Source organism: Bos indicus, chromosome 3 (genome assembly GCF_029378745.1).
Source record: "Bos indicus isolate NIAB-ARS_2022 breed Sahiwal x Tharparkar chromosome 3, NIAB-ARS_B.indTharparkar_mat_pri_1.0, whole genome shotgun sequence".
In the NCBI taxonomy this organism is placed as follows: domain Eukaryota; kingdom Metazoa; phylum Chordata; class Mammalia; order Artiodactyla; family Bovidae; genus Bos; species Bos indicus.
In genome coordinates this window covers 86,109,384-86,133,786 of record NC_091762.1, presented here as the reverse complement: position 1 = coordinate 86,133,786, position 24,403 = coordinate 86,109,384, and the positions used below count along the sequence as shown (strand labels likewise).

Sequence of the window (24,403 nt, the reverse complement as noted above, 5' to 3'; positions counted from 1 at the left end):
TGAAAAGTGTAAGCAAGTAAGTGTCAGATCAAGGTTTCTCAAGTACAAGGCATCTTCTCTCTACATCACAGTTCCCTCTATTATGACCAGGAATCTCCCTGCCATGCAGGGCCGACCCCATCTCATCCCACCTGTGTTCACCTGCTCCAGGCTTCCCTCCTCCCCAACTTGGGCTACAACACCCCACACTGGGCTCTACCATCATCTCTCTTTTTGGTGTTTTAATAACTTACTTTCTCCCTAAGAGAGAAAGAAAAAAGAAAAAGAAAAAAAACTGTGAAATGTGTAAAGACAAAAAAAGATGTTTGTAACCCCCAAATTCAGACAAAACCCTTGTTAATATTAGACATATTTCCGCACTGTCTTTGTAAGGATTCTCCTGCACACCGTCACTGGGATTACTGTCTGTAAGCAATTCTGGGCGTTGCTTCTGTTACTTGGTATTTCCCCCTGTAATGAAACTTTCTTACAAATAGTTAATGTAGCATGCCTCTATTTCGTCCTTGCCTATAATGAGCTGTTGAGGAAATGAAATTAGAGAATATCTGCAAAAGTGTTGAATAAATTAAAATATGCTTTAGAATCATATCATTCTTAAATTGTTTTGTGCTTGTTTCCCACCAGCGTGTATCTAATTTTCTCTGTTCCCCTCATCCTTATCTGTGTGTGTGTGTATGTGTGTGCTCAGTCGTGCCCCGTTTTCCAGGCAAGAACACTAAGTGGGTTGCCATTTCCTACTCCGGGGATCTTCCTGACCCAGGCATGGAACCCGCATCTCTTGCATCTCCTGCTTTGGCAGGTGGATTCTTTACCACTGAACCACTTGGGAAACCCCCTTATCTCTTCACCCATCACAAATAGTACAATGAGGAATTTTGTTAAAATAGTATCAGATCAGATATATTGTAAATACCCAGGATTCTCCTAGAAGAATCCATATATGACAAAACTGGATCCACGGAATCAGGAACCAGGGTTACAGTACTTGTTTCATCAGTACCCAGCTCTGGGCTATGAGTAAACCCTTTATTCTTACAGACCTGAACATGTCTCACTTGTCAAACACGTGAGATAATCTCTCTCCCAACTATACTACGTGGCCGGGTGAGGATACCAGGAAGACAGGAGATATGAATTATATGAATTTTGCTTTTAAAATCATGAGAAGGAGGGCAACTTGATCTCACAGCTTCATCCTGGACTATGGGAAATGTGGACCTTCTCCTTGGTGCTTCCACTAACTGGCTGTCAGTAACTAACCAGGTCAATTACCTCATTGGTGAAATGAGAGCAATGACCTAGGGTTTTGGGGGAAAGTTCTTCATAATTTTATCTCCCATGATTCAGTGAATTAAAAATTTTTATTTTTTGAAAAAACGAGGACTCAGCCTCTTGCTTTTCATGAAGCTGTCTGTGCTTTGTTGGATCGAAAGGGAAAAACTTAAATGACGAAAAGAAAATACAAATTTGTAGTAACAGCTTTGCCATCTGCCCTGCTTATATGCATGTGTCCTAATTCCACACCTGATCATCCTTTCCAGAGAAGGGAAGGAGCTCTCCACATTCTATTCCTTCAGGGAAGCTGTTTTTACAAAGTGCCAGATCAAGAATGAGGCAAAGCCACTGTGCTCCAGAGATGGCAGTGTGGTGAGAAAACAAGACAGTGGTGTCGACTCTATCTCCTGAAACCTTTTAAGCTGTTCTCACTCTGTCACAGCTAAGGAAATCCCCAAATTGCTTGCCTTCTCTCAATTGCATTCTCCTCAGCAAAAAGACAGACAGTGAGACCAACTATTTGCAAAAATGGCTCCAATTTACCCCATCTCCCTGTACCCACATCATTGGCAACATGATTTCATACTCTTCCCATGAAAACTGTGCTACTTTCCCTTTCTCTTGAACTGGGGCTCACAGGTGACCTATGGTGGCCACCAGAATGCAGTGGAAGTGATGGTTGCCAGTTCCCAGCCTGGCCCTTAGGAGGCACTGTGTGCTTTTCTCCCTCCTGGGGTCTTATCTTCTACATGTACATCCGCTGGCTAGATTGCTGGAGGATGAAATTTGGAAAGGACCCCCACTGTCTCAGCTGAGGTCATCTTCCCTCAGTCTTCAGTCAGCTCAGCTCCCAAACAGGCAAGAGGACAAAGCTAAGATCAGTCGAGCTCCCAGCTCAACTGCAGACTTGGGAGCAGTAATATACACTAAAGCTATGGTTTTCCCAATAGTCATGTACAGGTATAAGAGTAGGAACATAAAGAAGGTTGAGCGCTGAAGAACTGATGCTTTTGAACTGTGGTGCTGGAAAAGACCCTTGTGAGTCCCTTGGACTGCAAGGAGATCAAACCAGGCAATCCTAAAGAAAATCAACTCTGAATATTTATGAAAGACTGTTACTCAAGCCGAAACTCCAATACTTTGAACATCTGATGCAAAGAGCTGACTCACTGGAAAAATCCCAATGCTGGGGAAGATTGAAGGTAAAAGGAGAAGGCGCATGGTAGAGGATAAGATGGTTAGATAACATCACTGACTCAAATGATCGAATTCGAGAAAACTCCAGGAGATGCTGGGAAAGACTGAGAACAGGAGGAGAAGTGGGTGACAGAGGATGAGATGGTTGGATGGCATCACTGACTCAATGGACATGAGTGTGAATAAACTCTAGGAGATAGTAGAGGACAGAGGAGCCTGGTGTGCTACAGTCCATGGGGTCACAAAGAGCCAGACATAACTTAGATACTGAACAACAACAACCATGATTGTTTTAAGTCACTGAGTTATTCATCTTTGTTATGCAGCAATATAATACTTGATACATATGATATGAATTTGGTGAATCTTAAAATGGAAAGGCTTTAAGTGGGCAAGTGAATTACATTTTAACTATGCAAGAAGGAGCACTAGATGAGAAACTGGAGTCTAGGCCCCATTCTGACAATTCTTTGGGCTCAAGATCTTGAATAAGAAATTACCCTTTTAATTATAGGCTTCAGTTACAAGGAAATTATCTCATTTAATCCTCACAGCAGCCCAGTTATTAATAGTTAGGCAATGGATCAGTATCTCATCTCTTAATGTAAGGAAACTAAGAATAAGAGAGAATTGTTTCTTATTCAAGATCTTGAGCCCAAAGAATCATCAGAATGGGGCCTAGACTCAAGTTTCTCATCTAGTGCTCCTTCTTGCATAGTTAAAATGTAATCCACTTGCCCACTTAAAGCCTTTCCATTTTAAGATTCATCAAATTCATATCATATTATAACTCTCAATAGCAAAAAAAAAAAAAAAACTGTGAGTCAAGAATGATTAAAATACTTAAAATACACATGTGAAACTCTGTCTTGTAATAGGAAACATGAAGCTCTTACAGACAGGAAGATCGAAAGGTGTTTCTACATCTCATGTCTGCTTTCATGTTAGGAAGTGACTTGTCCAGTGTAAAGGTGGTACAGAACCAGAGGGAGAAAGACACAGAAGATCTGATCAGAATCAGTTCAGATACACGCAGGACAGTGTCCTACATCAGGAAAGCCTGGGCTTTGCATCACTTCTACATGGGGTCAAATTCCAGTCCCTCCCTCTCTATGCCTTTGTGGCATGATCAGCAAAATAATACTGTTGTAGAAGATCAATCTATATTTAATTTAAATCAGTGATAAGAAAACTACTATAAACTCCAGAGTGCCAACCCATTGTAATGCTTAGTTACTGTTTTGGAGGGAGACGCTGCTAGGAAGAACGCAGGCTTTAGTATTTGATAAACGTGGTCAACACTGAGTTCCAGCTCTGTCTTGTGACCTTTTTCATGACTGCAGGCACAGTAGTCGACCCTGCTAAGCCCGGGTTTCCTTCCATATCCCTAAAGGTGGTGAACAGAATTTTGTAATAAGGTTACACTAGAACACATGCTTTTTCACTTTTTATGACAATTAAATTTATTTTTTTAATTGAAGGATACTTGCTTTACAGAATTGGAACACACATTTTTAAGAGATTTTTTTTTTTTTTTTTTTACTTCATTCATTATCATATCCTCAGGGCTGAATGTCTGATACATAATAGATGCCCAGGAAATACTTACAGAATTAAGAAATTGGAAATTTAGTTGAAATGATCTCTGCAACATACCTAATTTAATATGTGAAATATACTAAAATTTTTCTCACTCATTTTACAATGTTTTAAATTAATATACTCTTTTGGAACTGGCTGGCTTAGAAACCCGGGGGGTTTCACTGCACCTTCTTTCATACCTTTCAAATTGTATACCATGTAAATGTATTGACTAGTTATTTAAGGAGTCATTAGAATTTAAAACAGTAAAAGGACTTCTTACGCACCAGTGACAGAGTAGAATCCCGATCAGTTAAGCCTGCGGCACTTAGAGTCACAGGCATCACTTGTGATGCCCATAAAGCAAGTAGCCCCTTTCCGTGCCCCTTCTCCATCCTCTCCTAGCAACTGACTCTAGTTCTGTGTGAATGGATTGCCCTAAAAAGATCTTTGAACATTTAAAACTCTGTAAGGAAGGCAAGTATTCAATCTTCTCTCTGCACGACAGGAAGGGTCTGAGCTCTTGTTTCAGCATTCTGGGGCCAGCACAATGTGAACCTGAAATCTCCATCAGAGTCAAGCAAGGGCTTAGGAAGTAAAGGCATGAGTCCTGGTGATGCTCCACCCAGGGAATCCTGAGGTGTAACCAACAGCGAGAGAGAGTCACTCTGGAGGGGACTCCATGGTGTGGACTGAACACTGTTGCCTGACATTCTGGTAAACAATGAATGCTGCCCTCCACAAAGCCATCAGTCACTGAAGCTGCCCCCAGCGCTGTGCTCTCAGTGGAATTCAGGATGGAAAAAAAGAGGGTACTGGCTCTAGAGTATTAGGATGCACGTAAAGGACTGATGCTAAAGCTGAAACTCCAGTCCTTTGGCCACCTCATGTGAAGAGTTGACTCATTGGGAAAGACTCTGATGCTGGGAGGGATTGGGGGCAGGAGGAGAAGGGGAAGACAGAGGACGAGATGGCTGGATGGCATCACCGACTCGATGGACATGAGTCTGGGTGAACTCCAGGAGTTGGTGATGGACAGGGAGGCCTGGTGTGCTGTGATTCATGGGGTCGAAAAGAGTTGGACATGACTGAGCAACTGAACTGAACTGAACTGAAAGGAATAATTTCACTGAGCCCAGACTCTTGCATCTTCCTATAAAAAGAAAGACACTAAAATCATTAACTTGAAATGTCTGGTCTTTTTTTGTGTGTGTGACTAGCAAAATCTTATGATGTTTGATTACATGTTTATTTTTTCTCTTTTCCAGCAAGAACTCCTACATACCCTGGTTCTTTCCCTACCTTTTGGAAACAGTCCCCAAGAGCTATCTGAGAAGCCACCTTCCTAGGATATAGTCTTCTGTAATGCCCTGAATAAAAATTCTCAACTTTTAGGCTGAGTTTTTATTTTCCTGTTGAACCTGGAGACATGCCAACTAAAGCAAAACACCAGGGAGAAGAGGAGGGAAAGGCTGCAAGAGGGACTCTGGGTTCCCACATTCATATTTCTCGCTACTCACCTATTGAAAAAGGCAGAAAGGCTTCCCTTTTCTTAAACTGTCCATTCTCTAGAAAATGCTCCGGATTGAATGTGTCAGGGGTGGCCCACTCTGCGGGGTCCCTGTGCAGTGCAGTCAGGTTGGTCAGCACCATGGTACCCTGGAGAAGGCAGAAGAGACTCAGGCAGGGATTGACCCACACAACATACGTGTGCAGAGGGGTGGCAGTCCCCCAGGACTCCACATCAAGGCTGACAGCTCCCTGAGCTCCCTCAGCCTCCCTGACCCACCACCTTCTGAGGCCAGCCCCTAGGACCGGCTCTTTGCCATGGGACAGCTTATAGCGATGGACTGGAATTGTCTGCTGGGAATTTGACCAGGGAAGTGTGACTGCTCTTAGTGCAGAATAGATCTCTGCAGGGACTTGTCAGTGTAGAACTCAGGAGGGAACACATATGCATCAATAAAGAGAATAGTGAGACATCCTTCCAATGTCTAGTCTGTTCTACAGAGGGTTTAAGAATAGAATGAGGTTACCCAGCAAAAGGAACCACTGTTCTTCCAGATACAGAGCAAGAAACCAAGGTGTCTTCCTTAGTGCCTTCCTTTCCCCCATTCTTCCTTCAACCAGTCCTTCTTTTGGTCAATTTTACTTGAAATTTCTCTTGATCCTGTTATTCCATTTTGTGTCCACTGATGCCACCTGATTCAGGCTACCGCCTCGCTTGGCTGCTGCTGCTAAGTCGCTTCAGTCGTGTCCGACTCTGTGGGACCCCATAGACGGTAGCCCACCAGGCTCCCCTGTCCCTGGGATTCTCCAGGCAAGAACACTGGAGTGGGTTGCCATTTCCTTCTCCAATGCATGAAAGTGAAAAGTGAAAGTGAAGTCGCTCAGTCGTGTCCGACTCTTAGTGACCTCATAGACTGCAGCCTACCAGGCTCCTCCGCCCATGGGATTTTCCAGGCAAGAGTGCTGGAGTGGAAAATCCACTGCCTAATAGCCCTGCCTGTGCTGATGATGGACAGGGAGGCCTGGCGTGCTGCGATTCATGGGGTCGAAAAGAGTCAGACACGACTGAGTGACTGATCTGATCTGATCCGATGCCCATATTCTCTTTTCCCCTTCAGTGTGCTCCACATGATGAAAGCAGAATTCGCTCTGAATAAGATTTAGTCATTCCACTCCTATCTACCCACCACACCTGGAACGTGATAGATACCCTTCAATAACTCCCATCACTCTTAGATGAAGGACACATCACCTGCTCCCTGTCTGAGTCACCCTCCTGCCTGCACTCCCACTACATCAAGCTTCTTTCAGTTTCTCAGACATGCCACATTTCCCCACTCATTTCTGTGCCTTTTTACATGCTGTTCACGTTTGCCTGGAATGTCCTTCCTTCTCCTTTTGTCAATGAGTTAACTCTTAACCATCCTTTAATCCTCTGCTCAAACATCACTTCCTTTGGGAAGTCCTCTCTGCCTGCTCCTGCTCCCACTCCTCATTGCAGCCAGCCTGCATCTTCCTAGAAACCAGTGATTTTTCTCCTTTAGATAGTTACCACAGCTGTACTTATAAACTTGCATGATTATTTTCCTCTGAGTTGTTCTCTGAGGTCTGAACATTTTAGGTGCTTAATGAACATCTGATGAATTAATAAAGAATAATAAGTGCTATTTTGAGAACTTTCTATAGTAAGCACAAGGTTAAATATTCTACATGCATGACCTCATTACATGTTCATCTGTGAGATGGATTTAAATGCATTCTCACAGATAAAGATTTTAAAGCTCTGAGAGGTGGAATAAGATGCCCAGAGTCACAGGGTGGAAGGAGGTAGAAAAATGATTTGAATTAGGACATTTGACATCAAAGTTATGACCCCTAGCCTCTACAACAAAGCCAACGGGATACTTTAATTCCCAGGATGGTTTTTTAAGTCAACATTAACAATCAATGTCAGAGCAAGTCTACTGATCTGGGGTGGTTTCCTGGAGTTAAATGAATTGCTATAAAAATGCAAAGATCACTTGAGAAATAATATAGACCTCAGCAAGAGTCAAATACAACTTAGCAACTAAACCACCACCACCAGCCTTCAACCACAAATGATCAATTAGCAAGAAAATATTAGGTTGGTACAAAAGTAATTGTGGTTTTGCACTACTGAATTTCGCCCTTCGATACTGGAATACATTCTTAAATGTGGTTATGTTATACATCGTTTTCATGCACATTTCTTGCTTTATGTTTTTTTTGCTAATGACTTATTACTTGCTGTGTATTTTATATTTATTTTAGACTATGGAAATAATGTTAGACAAAAAGCAAGTGAGCAATTTTCTTATAGGTTAGAATGGGTCATAAAGCAGCAGAGACAACTTGCAGCATCAACAACACATTTGGTCCAGGAACTGCTAATGAATACACAGTGCAGTGGTGGTTCAAGAAGTTTTGCAAGGGAGATGAGAGAGAGTCTTGAAGATGAGGAGTATAGTGGCTGGCCATTGGAAATAGACGACTGTTGGAGAGCAATCATCAAAGCTGATCCTTTTACAACTATCAGAGAAGTTGCTGAAGAACTCAGTGTCAACCATTCTATGGTCACTTGGCATGTGAAGCAAATTGGAAAGGTGAAAAGCTCAATAAGTAGGTACCTCACGAGTAGACCGCAAATTTAAAAAAAATCATCATTTTGAAGTGTCATCTTTGCTTACTCTACACAACAAAGAACCATTTCTCGATTGAATGGTGATATGCAACAAAAAGTGGGTTTTATATGACAACACATGATGACCAGCTCAGTGGCTGAATCTAGAAGAAGCTCTAAAGCATTTCCCAAAGCCAAACTTGCACCAAAAAAAGGTCAGTCACTGTTTGGTGGTCTGCTGCTGGTCTGATCCACTACAGCCTTATGAATTCCAGCTAAACCATTACATTTGAAAAGCATGCTCAGCGAATCAATTAGATGCACCGAAAACTGCAATGTCTGCAGCTGGGATTAGTCAACAGAATGGGCCCAATTCTTCTCCATGACAACAACTGACTGCATGTTGCATACTTCAAAAGTTGAGACGACCCAGAGGGATGGTAGGGGGAGGCAGGAGGGAGGGGGGTTCAGGATGGGGAACACGTGTATACCTGTGGCAGATTCTTGTTGATGTATGGCAAAACCAATACAATATTGTAAAGTAATTAACCTCCAATTAAAATAAATAAATTTATATTAAAAAAAAGTTGAATGAATTGGGCTACAGAGTTTTGCCTCATCCACCATATTCACCCGACCTCAGTAGCCAACCAGTTACCACTTCCTCAAGCATCTTGATAACTTTTTGCAAGGAAAATGCTTCCATAATCAGTAAGAGGCAGAAAATGCTTGCCAAGAGTCCTGAAGGACAGATTTTTTACACTACAAGAATAAGCAAACTTATTTCTCATTGGCAAAAATGTGTTGATTGTAATGGTTCCTACTTTGATTAATAAAGATGTGTTTGAGCCTAGTTCACTTCAATTCAGTTCATTCACTCAGTCGTGTCCAACTCTTTGTGACCCCATGGACTGCAGCATGCCAGGCCTCCCTGTCCATCACCAACTCCCGGAGTTTACCCAAACTCATGTCCATTGAGTCGGTGATGCCTTCCAACCATCTCATCCTGTCATCCCCTTCTCCTCCCGCCTTCAATCTTTCCCAGCATCAGGGTCTTTTTAAATGAGTCAGTTCTTTGCATCAGGTGGGCAAAGTATTAGAGTTTCAGCTTCAACATCAGTCCTTCCAATGAATATTCAGGACTGATTTCCTTTAGGATAGACTGGTTGGGTCCCCTTGCAGTCCAAGGGACTCTCAAGAGTCTTCTCCAACATCACAGTTCAAAAGCATCAATTCTTCAGTGCAGAGCTTTATAGTCCAACTCTCACATCCATACATGACTACTGGAAAAACCATAGCCTTGACTACACAGACCTTTGTTGGCAAAGTAAAGTCTCTGCTTTTTGATATGCTATCTAGGTTGGTCATAACTTTTCTTCCAAGGAATAAGTGTCTTTTAATTTCATGGCTGCAATAACCAACTGCAGTGATTTTGGCACCCCCCAAAATAAAGTCTGCCACTGTTTCCACTGTTTCTCCATCTATTTGCCATGAAGTGATGGGACGGGATGCCATGATCTTTGTTTTTTGAATGTTGAGTTTTAAGCCTACTTTTTCACTCTCCTCTTTCACTTTCATCAAGAGGCTCTTTAGTTCTTCTTCACTTTCTGCCATAAGGGTGGTATCATCTGCATGTCTGAGGTTATTGATATTTCTCTGGAAATCTTGATTCCAGCTTGTGCTTCATCCAGCCCAGCGTTTCTCATGATGTACTCTGCATATAAGTTAAATAAGCAGGGTGACAATACACAGCCTTGACGTACTCCTTTTCTTATTTGGAAAAAGTCTGTTCCATGTCCAGTTCTAACTGTTACTTCCTGACCTGCATACAGATTTCTCAAGAGGCAGATCAGGTGGTCTGGGATTCCCGTCTCTTTCAGAATTTTCCACAGTTTATTGTGATCTACACAGTCAAAGGCTTTGTCATAGTCAATAAAGCAGAAACAGATGTTTACCTGGAACTCTCTTGCTTTTTCGATGAGCCAGTGGATGTTGGCAATTTGATCTCTGGTTCCTCTGCCTTTTCTTAAAGCCTAGTTGCAATGATTTAAAATTCACAGTCCAAAACAGCAATTATATTTGCACCAAACTAATATAGTAAAGCAATCATTGCAGGAATAGCTGCTATTCCTGGTTCTGCTCGGCTGGTGACTAAGGGGTGGACAATGCAGAATTTCCTCTGGCTTTGCCTTGAGATTGTCCCCAGGTACCACACACACAGAGCAATTTAGACAAACTAGAATGACAGTGGCACCCCACTCCAGTACTCTTGCCTGGAAAACCCCATGGACGGAGGAGCCTGGTGGGCTGCAGTCCATGGGGTCGCTGGGCGTTGGACACGACTGAGTGGCTTCCCTTTCACTTTTCACTTTCATGCATTGGAGAAGGAAATGGCAACCCACTCCAGTGTTCTTGCCTGGAGAACCCCAGGGACAGGGGAGCCTGGTAGGCTGCCATCTATGGGGTCGCACAGAATCGGACACGACTGAAGCGACTTAGCAGCAGCAGCAGCAGCAGAATGGATCCACAGAGGCTGACGAAAGTTGTGAGAAAGGGAACTGTAAATGTGCAGTGTACAGAGAGGACACTACAGGGCACAGGAGAGCTGTCATCTGAGATCCTCAGGGTGGTGCGCTGAGTGAGAGCAGAATTTCCTTTGGGAGGACAGGGAATTTAATGGGGACCCACTGAGAAATATTTCAGGGAGACTCTTTTAAAATCAAAGGAAAGCAATTCCTGTGGAGAGAACATGGTGTAGTACAACAAAAGATGAGCCTGGGAATCAGAACAATTCCGTTTCTGGAACCCAACTCCTGTCTCTGTAGCTGAGAGATCTTATGCAAGATTAATTACTCTCCAAGCCCCGGCTTTCAGATTTATAAAATGAGAGAATGGAATTATTCTAAGGACTGATTCAGACATTTTGAAATAACATATATAGTCCAAAGTACATAACCACTGCTTAAAAAGCATTGGTTCCTCCTTTCTCTCCTATTCTGTTATTTAATACTGCACATACTGGATTGCTTTCCCTTGTGAGGTAGTCCCATCAAGGGTCTGTAAGTCAAGGATAGAAAAACACCTGTGGGGATAGTATGTTAGAAACACCAGAATGAATATGATGTTGGTTCAGGTGGTCTCAAAAGTCCCTCATTTTTCAACATTCCAGCACTGCAAAGCACAATTATCTAAAATAAGTCCAGTAGGTCTCTATCTTGTGAGAAGCACTCCCAAGGCAAAAGAAAGGACCTCGTGACAAAGTCTGAGACTGAGAACTGCTGCCTTCTGTATCCCCATGTAGATTTACCACTCACATCACATAGTAAAACACTGAGAAACCTCATAGCAAAGAAAAGCCTGGTTTTGCCTAACCACAGCTGACTTAAGAATCCCCCCTCTCCTCTAAAACACCTGTTAACATCCAGTTGAACTAACTTTCTAAGCTCACACTTAGGGAACAAAACTAGTATTTCATCAGGCATAATATATTTCTCTACCCATGTAAGTAACTCTCTAGGATAAGAATGCTTTTCCAATTGAGATATTCCCACCATTTACAGATATGAGCTTGGAGATCTGAGGCTGTTGATGTGAGCCCCTAATTACCTTGGGCAGGTGGTATCCAGCCAGGACAGTGTCCACTGTCACCTCCCGGGGCACGTTCAGAGGGAGGATGTTCCCCATTCTCTGCACCTCGTGGATGACAGCGTTGGTGTAGGGCATGGACTCGCGAGCGGCCGTGCTTGGTTGTTGTGACTCACCAAGCACCTTATCGATTTCAGCTTGGACTTTCTCTGGAAAAGTACAGAAGATTTCATCATTCTATTTTTCTATAACTTTCCTAGAGGCCAGTTAAGCTAAGGAATGGAATAACCAGGATCAAAAATGCTAAAGGAGTACATCAAGGCTATATAGCATCACCCTCCTTATTTAACTTATATTCAGAGTACATTATGCGAAATGCTGGGCTGGATGAAATCAAACCTGAATATTCATTGGAAAGACTGATGCTTAAGCTCAAATCTTTTGGCCACCTGATGCAAAGAGCTGACTCACAGAAAAGACCCTGATGCTGGGAAAGATTGAGGACAGGAAGAGAAGTGAGCGACAGAGGATGAGATGGTTAGATGGCATCACTGACTCAATGGAAGTGAGTTTGAGCAAATTCCAGTAATAGGGAGGGACAGGGAAGCCTGGTGTGCTACAATCTATGGGTTGCAAAGACTTGGACACAGCTCAGCGATTGAAAAACAATAACAAAATGACTAAAGCTATAGTAGGGTCTCTGCACAACCTCCTCAGGGAGGTATGTGAGTGGGAAGTGAGCCCTGGTGTGAGACAAACCTGGTGGCAAATTCTTGCTCAATACTAGTCCTGCTGCGAGTTCCTGGAGCTCTTTGAGCCTCTGGTTCCTCTTCTTATTAGTGAGGATGAATCAAGTTTCATCTTTAGCAATTTTTAGATTTGCATGAACTGATTTAGGGAAGTATCCAACAACAAAACCCTGTTAACTATGCCCCAATATTTGTTTTCCTCTTTTTAAACAATAATAAATATTTGATCTGGATACCTGGTCCCTCAGCTAAAGACTACATTTCCCAGATCGCCTTGTGACTAAGTTCTGGCCAAGAGAGTGTAAGTAGAGGGAATGTTTAATACTTAAAACATGCCCTAAAAGGAAAGGCATGTGGTTCCTGATCCTCCCCTTCCTGCTGGTGGAAAGGCAGCCATAGAGGTGAGCCATCTGTGAGTCCCAGCAAGGGTGCCATTCTAGATAAAAAAGAGCAACACACAGGAAGCAGTTTAGACCCAAAGGGTTCTGCAGAGTCTAGCTTAGAGTCTCTGAATTGAGAGAAAAATAAACTTTCTTTTTTTACTGAACATTTAGAAACGTTTTAAATTGTGGTAAAATACACATAATATATAACTTACTTATCTTAGCCACTTTAAAGTGTGTGGTTTAATAATGTTAAGTATATTCACATCGTTGTACAACCAATCTCCAGAAATTTTTGTCTTGCAAAACCAAAACTATTCTCACTGAACCAGAACTCCCATTTGCACTAACTCCAGGCTCTAACCATGGTGTCTAACAACCACCATTTTACTTTCATTTTCTATGAGTTCAACTGTTCCAGATACCTCAGATGAACAGAATCATGTAGTTTGTTCATTTTGATTGGATTACTGAGTTTAGCATAATGTCCTTAAGGTTCACCATGTAGCATGTGTCAAAATGCTTCATTTTTAAGGACGAATATTTCATTGCATTCCACATTTTGCTTATCCACTCATCCACTGATAGACACTTGGGTTGTATCCACTTTTATTCCATCTTAGGTGACCGGTGATAGAAGCAAGGTCTGATGCTATAAAGAGCAATATTCCATAGGAACCTGGAATGTCAGGTCCATAAATCAAGGCAAACTGGAAGTGGTCAAACAAGAGATGGCAAGAGTGAATGTTGACATTCTAGGAATCAGCAAACTGAAATAGACTGGAATGGGTGAATTTAACTCAGATGACCATTATATCTACTACTGTGGACAGGAATCCCTCAGAAGAAATGTAGTAGCCATCATGGTCAACAAAAAGAGTTTGAAATGCAGTACTTGGATGCAATCTCAAAAACCACAGAATGATCTCTGATCGTTTCCAAGGCAAACCATTCAATACCACAGTAATCCAAGTCTATGCCCCAACTGGCAATGCTGAAAAAGCCGAAGTTGAACGGTTCTATGAAGACCTACAAGACCTTTTAGAACTAACACCAAAAAAAGACGTCCTTTTCATTAAAGGGGACTGGAATGCAAAAGTAGGAAGTCAAGAAACACCTGGAGTAACAGGCAAATTTGGCCTTGGAATACAGAATGAAGCAGGGCAAAGACTAATAGAGTTTTGCCAAGAAAATTGCACTGGTCATAACAAACACCCTCTTCCAACAACACAAGAGAAGACTCTATACAGGGACATCACCAGATGGTCAACACTGAAATCAGATTGATTATATTCTTTGCAGCCAAAGATGGAGAAGCTCTACACAGTCAGCAAAAACAAGACCAGGAGCTGACTGTGGCTCAGATCATGAACTCCTTATTGCCAAATTCAGACTTAAATTGAAGAAAGTGGGGGAAACCACTAGACCATTCAGGTATAACCTAAATCAAATCCCTTATGATTATACAGTGGAAGTGAGAAATAGATTTAAGGGCCTAGATCTGATAGATAGAGTGCCTGATGAACTATGGAATGAGGTTTGTGACATTGTACAGGAGAGAGGGATCAAGAACATCCCCGTGGAAAAGAAATGCAAAAAAGCAAAATGGCTGTCTGGGGAGGCCTTACAAATAGCTGTGAAAAGAAGAGAAGCGAAAAGCAAAGGAGAAAAGGAAAGATATAAGCATCTGAATGCAGAGTTCCAAAGAATAGCAAGAAGAGATAAGAAAGCCTTCTTCGGCGATCAATGCAAAGAAATAGAGGAAAACAACAGAATGGGAAAGACTAGAGATCTCTTCAAGAAAATTAGAGATACCAAGGGAACATTTCATGCAAAGATGGGCTCGATAATGGACGGAAATGGTATGGACCTAACAGAAGCAGAAGATATTAAGAAGAGATGGCAAGAATACACAGAAGAACTGTACAAAAAAGATCTGCATGACCCAGATAATCATGATGGTGTGATCACTGACCTAGAGCCAGACATCCTGGAATGTGAAGTCAAGTGGGCCTTAGAAAGCATCACTACGAACAAAGCTAGTGGAGGTGATGGAATTCCAGTGGAGCTCTTTCAAATCCTGAAAGATGATGCTTGGAAAGTGCTGCACTCAATATGCCAGCAAATTTGGAAAACTCAGTAGTGGCCATAGGACTGGAAAAGGTGAGTTTTCATTCCAATCCCAAAGAAAGGCAATGCCAAAGAATACTCAAACTACCACGCAATTGCACTCATCTGACACACTAGTAAAGTAATGCTCAAAATTCTCCAAGCCAGGCTTCAGCAATATGTGAACCGTGAACTTCCTGATGTTCAAGCTGGTTTTTTAGAAAAGGCAGAGGAACCAGAGATCAAATTGCCAACATCCACTGGATCATGGAAAAACCAAGAGAGTTCCAGAAAAACATCTACTTCTGTTTTATTGACTATGCCAAAGCCTTTGACTGTGTGGATCACAATAAACTGTGGGAAATTCTGAAAGAGATGGGAATACCAGACCACCTGATCTGCTTCTTGAGAAATCTGTATGCAGGTCAGGAAGCAACAGTTAGAACTGGACATGGAACAACAGACTGGTTCCAAATAGGAAAAGGAGTACGTCAAGGCTGTATATTGTCACCCTGCTTATTTAACTTATACGCAGAGTACATCATGAGAAATGCTGGACTGGAAGAAACACAGGCTGGAATCAAGATTGCCAGGAGAAATATCAATAACTTCAAATATGCAGATGACACCATCCTTATGGCAGAAGGTGAAGAGGAACTCAAAAGCCTCTTGATGAAAGTGAAAGAGGAGAGTGAAAAAGCTGGCTTAAAGCTCAACATTCAGAAAACAAAGATTATGGCATCTGGTCCCATCACTTCATGGGAAATAGATGGGGAAACAGTGGAAACAGTGTCAGACTTTATTTTTCTGGGCTCCAAAATCACTGCAGATGGTGACTGCAGCCATGAAATTAAAAGACGCTTACACCTTGGAAGGAAAGTTATGACCAACCTAGATAGCATATTCAAAAGCAGAGACATTACTTTGCCAACAAAGGTTCGTCTAGTCAAGGCTACGGTTTTTCCTGTGGTCATGTATGGATGTGAGAGTTGGACTGTGAAGAAGGCTGAGTGTCGAAGAATTGATGCTTTTGAACTGTGGTGTTGGAGAAGACTCTTGAGAGTCCCTTGGACTGCAAGGAGATCCAACCAGTCCATTCTGAAGGAGATCAGCCCTGGGATTTCTTTGGAAGGAATGATGCTAAAGCTGAAACTCCAATACTTTGGCCAGCTCATGCGTAAAGTTGACTCATTGGAAAGGACTCTGATGCTGGGAGGGATTGGAGGCAGGAGGAGAAGGGGACGACAGAGGATGAGATGGCTGGATGGCATCACTGACTCGATGGACGTGAGTCAGGGAGTGAACTCCGGGAGTTGGTGATGGACAGGGAGGCTGGCGTGCTGTGATTCATGGGGTCGCAAAGATTTGGACACAACTGAGTGACTGAACTGAACTGAACTGAAGACATTATTATTTTGGAGCCTTTTATAGGGAAGCTATAAATATATCCTAACTAGGTGGCTTTTAAACTTAAAGAAAACCCTGTAATTCACAGTTGTTTAGTTGCTAAATCCTGTCTGACTCTTGTGACTCCATGGACTGTAGCCCACCAGGCTCTTTGATCCATAGAATTGCTCAGGCAAGAATACTGGAGTGGGTTGCCATTTCCTCCCTCAGGGGATCTTCCCGACCCAGGGATAGAATTTGCTTCTCCTGCATTTGCAGGAGGATTCTTTACCACTGAGCCATCAGGGAAGCCCATAATTCACAAATAAGTGCATTTTACAAGTGCATGACTCAGGACACATAAAAAAATATACACACACGTATAAAACATTTATTCATATACTTAAGGAAAGTTTCATGAAAAAGCATTATCCTCAGTACACAGAAAGCACTCTGATTTTACTATTTTTTTTAATTTAGGGAAAAAAGTTGGTCTTGATTTACTAAATTGACTCTATTTCCTATTAATGAATTTTCACCCACAGTTTGCAAACTGTATCAAAATAGTTTCTATCCTACATGTGCTTAAACTGTTTCAGGGGAGGGGGGCTAGAAAATGAAAAATGATTCTTAACAGTCACTGTCCTTGAAAGGACTACAGTCTCTGGGGAAGATATATAAATAACATGTTATAAACAAACTAATGGAGGTTCATTAGGTCATCTTTAAAGAAAGGAAATGCTAGTATTTTCCCAGAAGTGTGGAGAAACTCTTGGAGGCTATGTTGAGTAGACTCTTCAAGCATAGCTAAGGGTTTACTGTATAGAGAAATTAGGGAAATACATTCTTGATTATTCTTCTAGGGAACAGCAGGTGTGATGGTCCAGAGGCACAAATAAGGACAGTGAAATAAAATGGCCTGTGACTTACTGAAGCCCCTATGCAGGCTGGACAGGTAGAAAAGAGGCACAGCAGAGTGCATGATATACCAGACTAAGGACTGTGAGCATTGTCCACAGGATGCTGGAAGACACTACTTGAAAAGGAGGGAAGGCTGCTACCAGATTTCATATGTGAGTGGAGTGGAGCTCCTTCCTGGAACTCACCACAATGTCAGTGGGCTTCACTGTTTTCCCCACTGGACAGTGAGTTTGCTGAGGGCAGGGGCTCTCTGTTATATCTGTGTAATGTGGACCCATCCCAATTCTGGCAGAAAACTGAAGAAGGCGCCCGTTCAAGTCCACCTGTCCTACCTATCTCTCCATCCTACCATACTATCCTCTGGCCTTTCTTTTGGACCGTGCTCCAGGAGGCCCCATTCTTATTTTCTTTTTTCCTTTAAAAAAATGATTTATTTTTAACTGAAGGATAATTGCTTTATAGTATTGTGTTGGTATCTACCAAACATCAACATGAATTAGCCATAGGTTTACCCATGTCCCCCCACACCTGAACATCCCTCCCACTTGCCTCCCGTCCCACCCGTCTAGGCTGTTACCCAGCCCCAGTTTGCGTTTCCTGTGTCTTGCTGCAAATTCACATTGGGTATGTATTTTCATATGGTATTCTATATTTCCATGTTACTCTCTCCGTATCTCCCACCCTCTCCTTCCTCCCCTCCCAGCCATGCCCATAATCTGTTCTCAATGTCTGTGTCTCCACTGCTGTTCTCCAAATAGGTTCATCAGAACCATCTGGTTTCCCAATTCCATATCTGTGCATTAGTATATGATATTTTTCTCTTTCTGACTTACTTCACTCTGTATAATAGGCTTTAGGTTCACCCACCTCATTAGGACTGACTCAAATGCATTCCTTTTTATGGCTGAGTAATATTTCATTATATATATGTACCACGGCTTCTTTATCTATTCATCTGTTGATGGACATCTAGGTTGCTTCCATGTCCTAGCTGTTGTAATATAACTGCAGTGAACCCTGGTGTACATGTGTCTTGTTCAATTTTGGTTTCCCCAGGGTATATGCCTAGTGATGGGACTGCTGGTCATACGGTGGTTTTATTCCTAGTTTTTTAAGGAGTGTCCATACTGTTCTCCATAGTGGTTGTATCAGTTTACATTCCCACCAACAGCACAAGAGGGTTCCCTTTTCTCTACACCCTCTCCAGCTTTTATAGTTTGTAGATTTTTCAATGAGGGCCATTCTGACCAGTGTGAGGTGATATCTCATCATAGTTTTGATTTGCATTTCTCTAATAATGAGTGATGTTGACCATCTTTTCATGTAGTTGTTAGCCATCTGTGTGTCTTCTTTGGAAAAATGTCTGTTTAGGTCTTTTGCCAACTTTTTGATTGGGTTTTTGCTTTTCTGTTATTGATTTGTATGAGCTGCTTACATATTTTTGAAATTAATGTTTTGTCAGTTGTTTCATTTGCTATTATTTTTTCCCATCCTGAGGGTTGTCTTTTCACCTTGTTTATAGTTTCCTTTGCTGTGCAAAAGCTTTTAAGTTTAATTAGGTCCCACTTTAAAATTTTTGTTTTGATTTCCATTATTCTAGGAGGTGTGTCATAGAGGATCTTGTTGTGATTTATGTCATAGAGTGTTCTGCCTATGTTTTCTTCTAAGAGTTTTATAGTTTCTGGTCTTACATTTAGGTCTTTAGTACATTTTGGATTTATCCTTGTGTATGGCGTTAGGAAGTGTTGTAATGTCATTCTTTTACACACAGCTGTCCAGTTTTCCCAGAAGCACTGACTGAAGAGACCTTCTTTGCCCCACTGTATATTCTTGAGGAGGCCCCATTCTGACCCAGCCGAGGCCCACCCACTGACGTGCTCACCTTGGATTTCAGGGTACAGGGCCATGTAGAGCAGACCCCAGCGCAAGGTGGTTGAAGTTGTCTCTGTTCCAGCAAAGAAGAGGTCCAGGGTATTGTAGATAAGGTTTTCTTCATGGAAACTTGAAGCAGCATTACCCTTATGCTAGAAAGCACAGTGATTATTGATTTATTCAGGTGGTTCTTAGTTGCCACAACACACGGGGTTTCATCCTAAAGAAAACATGAAGGAGAGACTACCCCAGGAGAAATAACTCTCCCTTTGGCTGTCTCATGAGGCAGAGATTTATTACTGGAATATCACTGCCCGTAGTGCTGAAAGCTTTTGTTAGCTTTGGTGGACAAAAAGGATAACTAATTTTTTACACCCATAATTAGGCAGAATCTATTATTACACTGGCAAACAGCCCTAGGTTCCAATATTAGCGACACCATTCACTATTTGTATGACTCGAGCAAGTTAACAAACCTTTCTGTGCTTCAGATTCCTGTTCCACAAAACAGACATAACAATACTCACCTCTTAAGATGGAATTATGAATTATGTGAGTAGGAAAGGGCACATAGCAATTCTCAACGAATGTTTGTACCAACAACAGAAACAATAACTGAATTTCTCTAAAGTATAGTAATTCTCCTGAGAAGGCAGTGGCACCCCACTCCAGTACTCTTGCCTGGAAAATCCCATGGACGGAGGAGCCTGGAAGGCTGCAGTCCATGGGGTCGCTGAGGGTTGGACACAACTGAGCGACTTCACTTTCACTTTTCACTTTCATGCATTGGAGAAGGAAATGGCAACCCACTCCAGTGTTCTTGCCTGCAGAATACCAGGGACAGGGAAGCCTGGTGGGCTGCCTCTATGGGGTTGCACAGTCCGACACGACTGAAGTGACTTAGCAGCAGCAGCATAGTAATTCTCATATCTCCCCATTAATCTTTTCCTTTTAGGTTAAACTTTTCTGATTCCAACAGTCATTCCTCATGGCACTCCAGCATCTTTACCACCTTTCTTCAATGAATGTATCAATGTTCCTCCCTGTGTGGTCCCACACCTGCATATCTTATAGTAAGTGAAGTCTCCTCCTCATAAAAGAAATCAATGCTTCTATTAATGTTATCACAATAAAGTGAAACAAGAGAGGAGTTGGAAAGAAATCCATTCTGCCAACTCTGGGAATGAATAATCTGACGGGTCAAAGATGATGACACCAATGCAATGATATGTTTACCAGAGGGATGACTATGGCAAAGGTCATCCCATTTGGCTTTTATCCTGCTTCTTTCCTATAGTAACATTGAAAAGTGGATGACATAGGGATGAGGGAGGAAGGCAAATGTCTCTCTCATCTGAGGCTAAACTCGCATCTGACTCAGATTTACCTGTGTTCTGCAATGGGGAGCTGGGGGAAGGTGTAGGAGACTGGGCATTGGTCCAGCTAATAATGAAATAATACTTTTTTTTTCCTTTTATGTACAGGTCCTTCAGATATGGGTAGAGAATGGATTACGAAAAGGCAGTATTTGGTCTTTCTAAAGTCCTTAGGCCAAATACTGATAAACCTCTGTCTTCATTTTTAATTGTCCCGTCAATTTTGAGTTAATGTTATTCCTACATTCTGTGAAGTACTGCCTCTATTTTTCCTCCCCTGTGGTAGGCTGAATAATGACCCACAAAGAAGTCTATGTCCTTAACTCTAGAATCTGTGAATTTTATATGGCAGACAAAATTCTCTAGATATATTGAAATAAGGCTCTTGATGGGAAAATTATCCTGGATTATCCCAGTGGGCCCAATACAATCACAAGAGTCTTTAGAAGAGGGAGGAAGAAAGTCATAAAGAGCAGATGTGAAGATGGTGGCAGAAAAAGGTGCTATATTGATGGCTTTGAAGATGGAGGAAGGGGTCATGAGTCAGTCAAGGAGTAAAGGCAGCCTCTAGACTCTGGAAAAGTCCATCAGTAGTTTCTTCCCTAGAGCCTTGAAAGAGCCAGTACTGCCCCTACCTTGACTTGATAAATGTTGGTTGTTTTGAGCTACCAAGTTTGTGGTGACTTCTTACACCAGCAATAAGATATTAGAATCCCTTCATTTGATCTTTAAGAACAATACTTTGGAAAAAAACTCAGGTTTCCTCACCTTTTCTGTCTCCTGGAGATAAGCATCAATGAAGTCTCTTGCTTCAGCAGGATTCCAGTCTCTCTTGTGGTTTTCAATCACACGGGCAACAAACATTTTCAGTTTCCTCCAGTTACTGAAGAGCATTTGGTGTGGACCCGGAAGGAAATTCATTATCCTTGGAAAGACATTGTAGAGCTGATGGAACAAATAAAACTGTCATGGAGGAAAGGGGGGGGGGTGACGTTTTTCTACTTTTTAAGATAAGTCCATGGGGTTGCAAAGCGTTGAACATGAGAGCAACTGAGCAACACATCAAGGAAACCGTAGTCTTTTCCTATCTCTTTTATTTACTTAAATTTAATCCTTTGAGTCAACCTTGACTCTTCTCTTTCTCAACCCTCTTCTTTCCCTTCCAGCAAAGCATTTCAACCCTCCATCCAAAACATGACACTTCAGACCAATTTTCACCACTCCATCTGCTTTGTCATCCTAGTACAAAGTACTAACATTTTTTATCTGGATGCTGTAAGCCTCCAGCAGGTTTCCTGATGCTCTCCCTAACCCCCTTCTCAGCCCGTCTTCCACTGAGCTGCCATAGAGATCATTTAAAAGTTTAATGAGATCATTTCACTTTCTGACTCTCAATCCGACAATGACTTTCCAAGACATTTAGACAGATGCTACCTCATTCTCCTGGCCGGGAGCTCTACATGATCTGGCCCCTCACCCTCCTGGCGCCTCCTCTCCTATGACTCCCTGCCATCTTGCTCTCCCTTACTCTTTCCAGTCCAGCCCCATTGGTCTCTGTGCAAACATAAAAAAAATGTTCTTGTTTAGGACTTTGTAGTTGCTATTTCTTTCATCTAGAATGGTTTTCCTCTGAAATCTGTGTAACTCCAGTTCCTTAATGTGCTGCTCAAATGTCACCGATTTGGATCCGTCTTAGCTGATGAGCCTACGATTAGCAGCACTTCTGGAACTCTCTTTCCATTCCTTTATTTTGTTTTATATTTTTCCATGACAATTGTCATTAGTTGTGTGTGTATATATATTTGTGTGTATTTGTAAAATATGTATGTTTATCTGTGTATATGTATCTAACTATGTATCTACATTCCTGTGTATCTAAATATCTAGGGCAAACACATATGTGTATTTATTTGTCTGTCCTCACTATGAGGTAAGCTCCATGTGGGTAAAATATTTTTTACTGAAATACAGTAGTCTTTGTATATATTTTTTCTAATAAAATATGAAAGAAAATAGATAGCATAAGGTAATGGAAAGTTGCCTAGATTTCAAATGTGATAGGTATGCATTTACAATTAGGTCTGTTTCTTTCTAGCTATAGTACTTTGCTAATGGTAGTAATAATGATATGATCTGTATCTACCTAAACTAGCTGCTAATGGGGGCAAAGGTTATTTTCATGACCAAATGACATGAGAGCCATACCACACTTAACACAGAGCCAGTGGAACACTATGTGGATTTGTTTACACATTCCCATATCTGCTTGCATACATCAGGATGATCCATTTCATTAGCAAGGTGAAAAGGCAGCCTTCAGAATGGGAGAAAATAATAGCCAATGAAGTAACTGACAAACAACTAATCACAAAAATATACAAGCAACTCCTACAGCTCAACTCCAGAAAAATAAATGACCCAATCAAAAAATGGGCCAAAGAACTAAATAGACATTTCTCCAAAGAAGACATACAGATGGCTAACAAACACATGAAAAGATGCTCAACATCACTCAGTATCAGAGAAATGCAAATCAAAACCACTATGAGGTACCATTTCACGCCAGTCAGAATGGCTGCAATCCATAAGTCTACAAGCAATAAATGCTGGAGAGGGTGTGGAGAAAAGGGAACTCTCTTACACTGTTGGTGGGAATGAAAACTAGTACAGCCACTATGGAGAACAGTGTGGAGATTCCTTAAAAAACTGGAAATAGAACTGCCTTGTGATCCAACAATCCCACTGCTGGGCACACACACTGAGGAAACCAGAAGGGAAAGAGACACGTGTACCCCAGTGTTCATTGCAGCACTGTTTATAATAGCCAGGACATGGAAGCAACCTAGATGCCCATCAGCAGATGAATGGATAAGAAAGCTGAGGTACATATACACAATGGAGTATTTACTCAGCCATTAAAAAGAATACATTTGAATCAGTTCTAATGAGATGGATGAAACTGGAACCTATTATACAGAGTGAAGTAAGCCAGAAAGAAAAACACCAATACAGTATACTAACGCATATATATGGAATTTAGAAAGATGGTAACAATAACCCTGTGTACGAGACAGCAAAAGAGACACTGATGTATAGATCAGTCTTATGGACTCTGTGGGAGAGGGAGAGGGTGGGGAGATTTGGGAGAATGGCATTGAAACATGTATAATATCATGTATGAAACGAGTCAGCAGTCCAGGTTCGATGCACGATACTGGATGCTTGGAGCTGGTGCACTGGGACGACCCAGAGGGAGGGTATGGGGAGGGAGGAGGGAGGAGGGTTCAGGATGGGGAACACAGGTATACCTGTGGCGGATTCATTTCTATATTTGGCAAAACTAATACAATATTGTAAAGTTTAAAAATAAAATAAAATTATAAAAAAAAGAACTGCTGTAAAAAAATAAATTAACTGAGATAAAGTATGTATAGTTGTCCATCAAAGTGCCTGGTCTACTTTGGATCTCTAAGAAATGCTTTTTACCCTGCCCTATTGCTCCCTCCTAACCTCCCAGGATTTTTATTCCTTGGGAACAGTCAGCCTGGTATCCACTGAAGTCCCATTACTGAACTCAATTTTCCAGTAATTAGTGCATATATGAAAGTAGCATCTAACTCTTTGTGAACCCATGGACTGTAGCCTGCCAGGCTCCTCTGTCCATGGGATTCTCCAGGCAATAATAGTGGAGTGGGTTGCCATTTTCTCCTCTAGGGGATCTTCCCAATTCATCTTCAGCGTCACCTGCATTGGCAAGTAGATTTTTTTTTTTTTTTTTAACCACTGAGCCACCTGGGAAGCCCTCTTTGTCTATAATCA

The 24,403-nt window shown here is 41.8% G+C and overlaps 1 protein-coding gene across 4 annotated transcripts in view; it reads right to left on the bottom strand.

Annotated features, from left to right (window-relative positions):
• The window catches only part of LOC109556228 (cytochrome P450 2J2-like), a 75,754-nt gene that overhangs the window by 35,574 nt on the left and 15,777 nt on the right, over positions 1–24,403 (bottom strand). For 2 of the 4 annotated variants that reach the window (XR_011565867.1, XM_019957361.2), the window contains exons 5-8: positions 21,353–21,529; positions 19,219–19,360; positions 11,810–11,997; positions 5,574–5,712 (exon numbers count right to left, since the gene is read on the bottom strand). Coding sequence is in view for 3 of the 4 variants with exons in the window: in XM_019957361.2 (XP_019812920.2) it covers positions 5,574–5,712; positions 11,810–11,997; positions 19,219–19,360; positions 21,353–21,529 (646 nt within the window). In the remaining variant the exon portion in view is untranslated. Of the gene's footprint in view, positions 1–3,250; positions 3,860–5,573; positions 5,713–11,809; positions 11,998–19,218; positions 19,361–21,352; positions 21,530–24,403 lie in introns of those variants that run through there. The other 2 variants (XM_019957362.2, XM_019957363.2) reach the window with 2 other exon arrangements.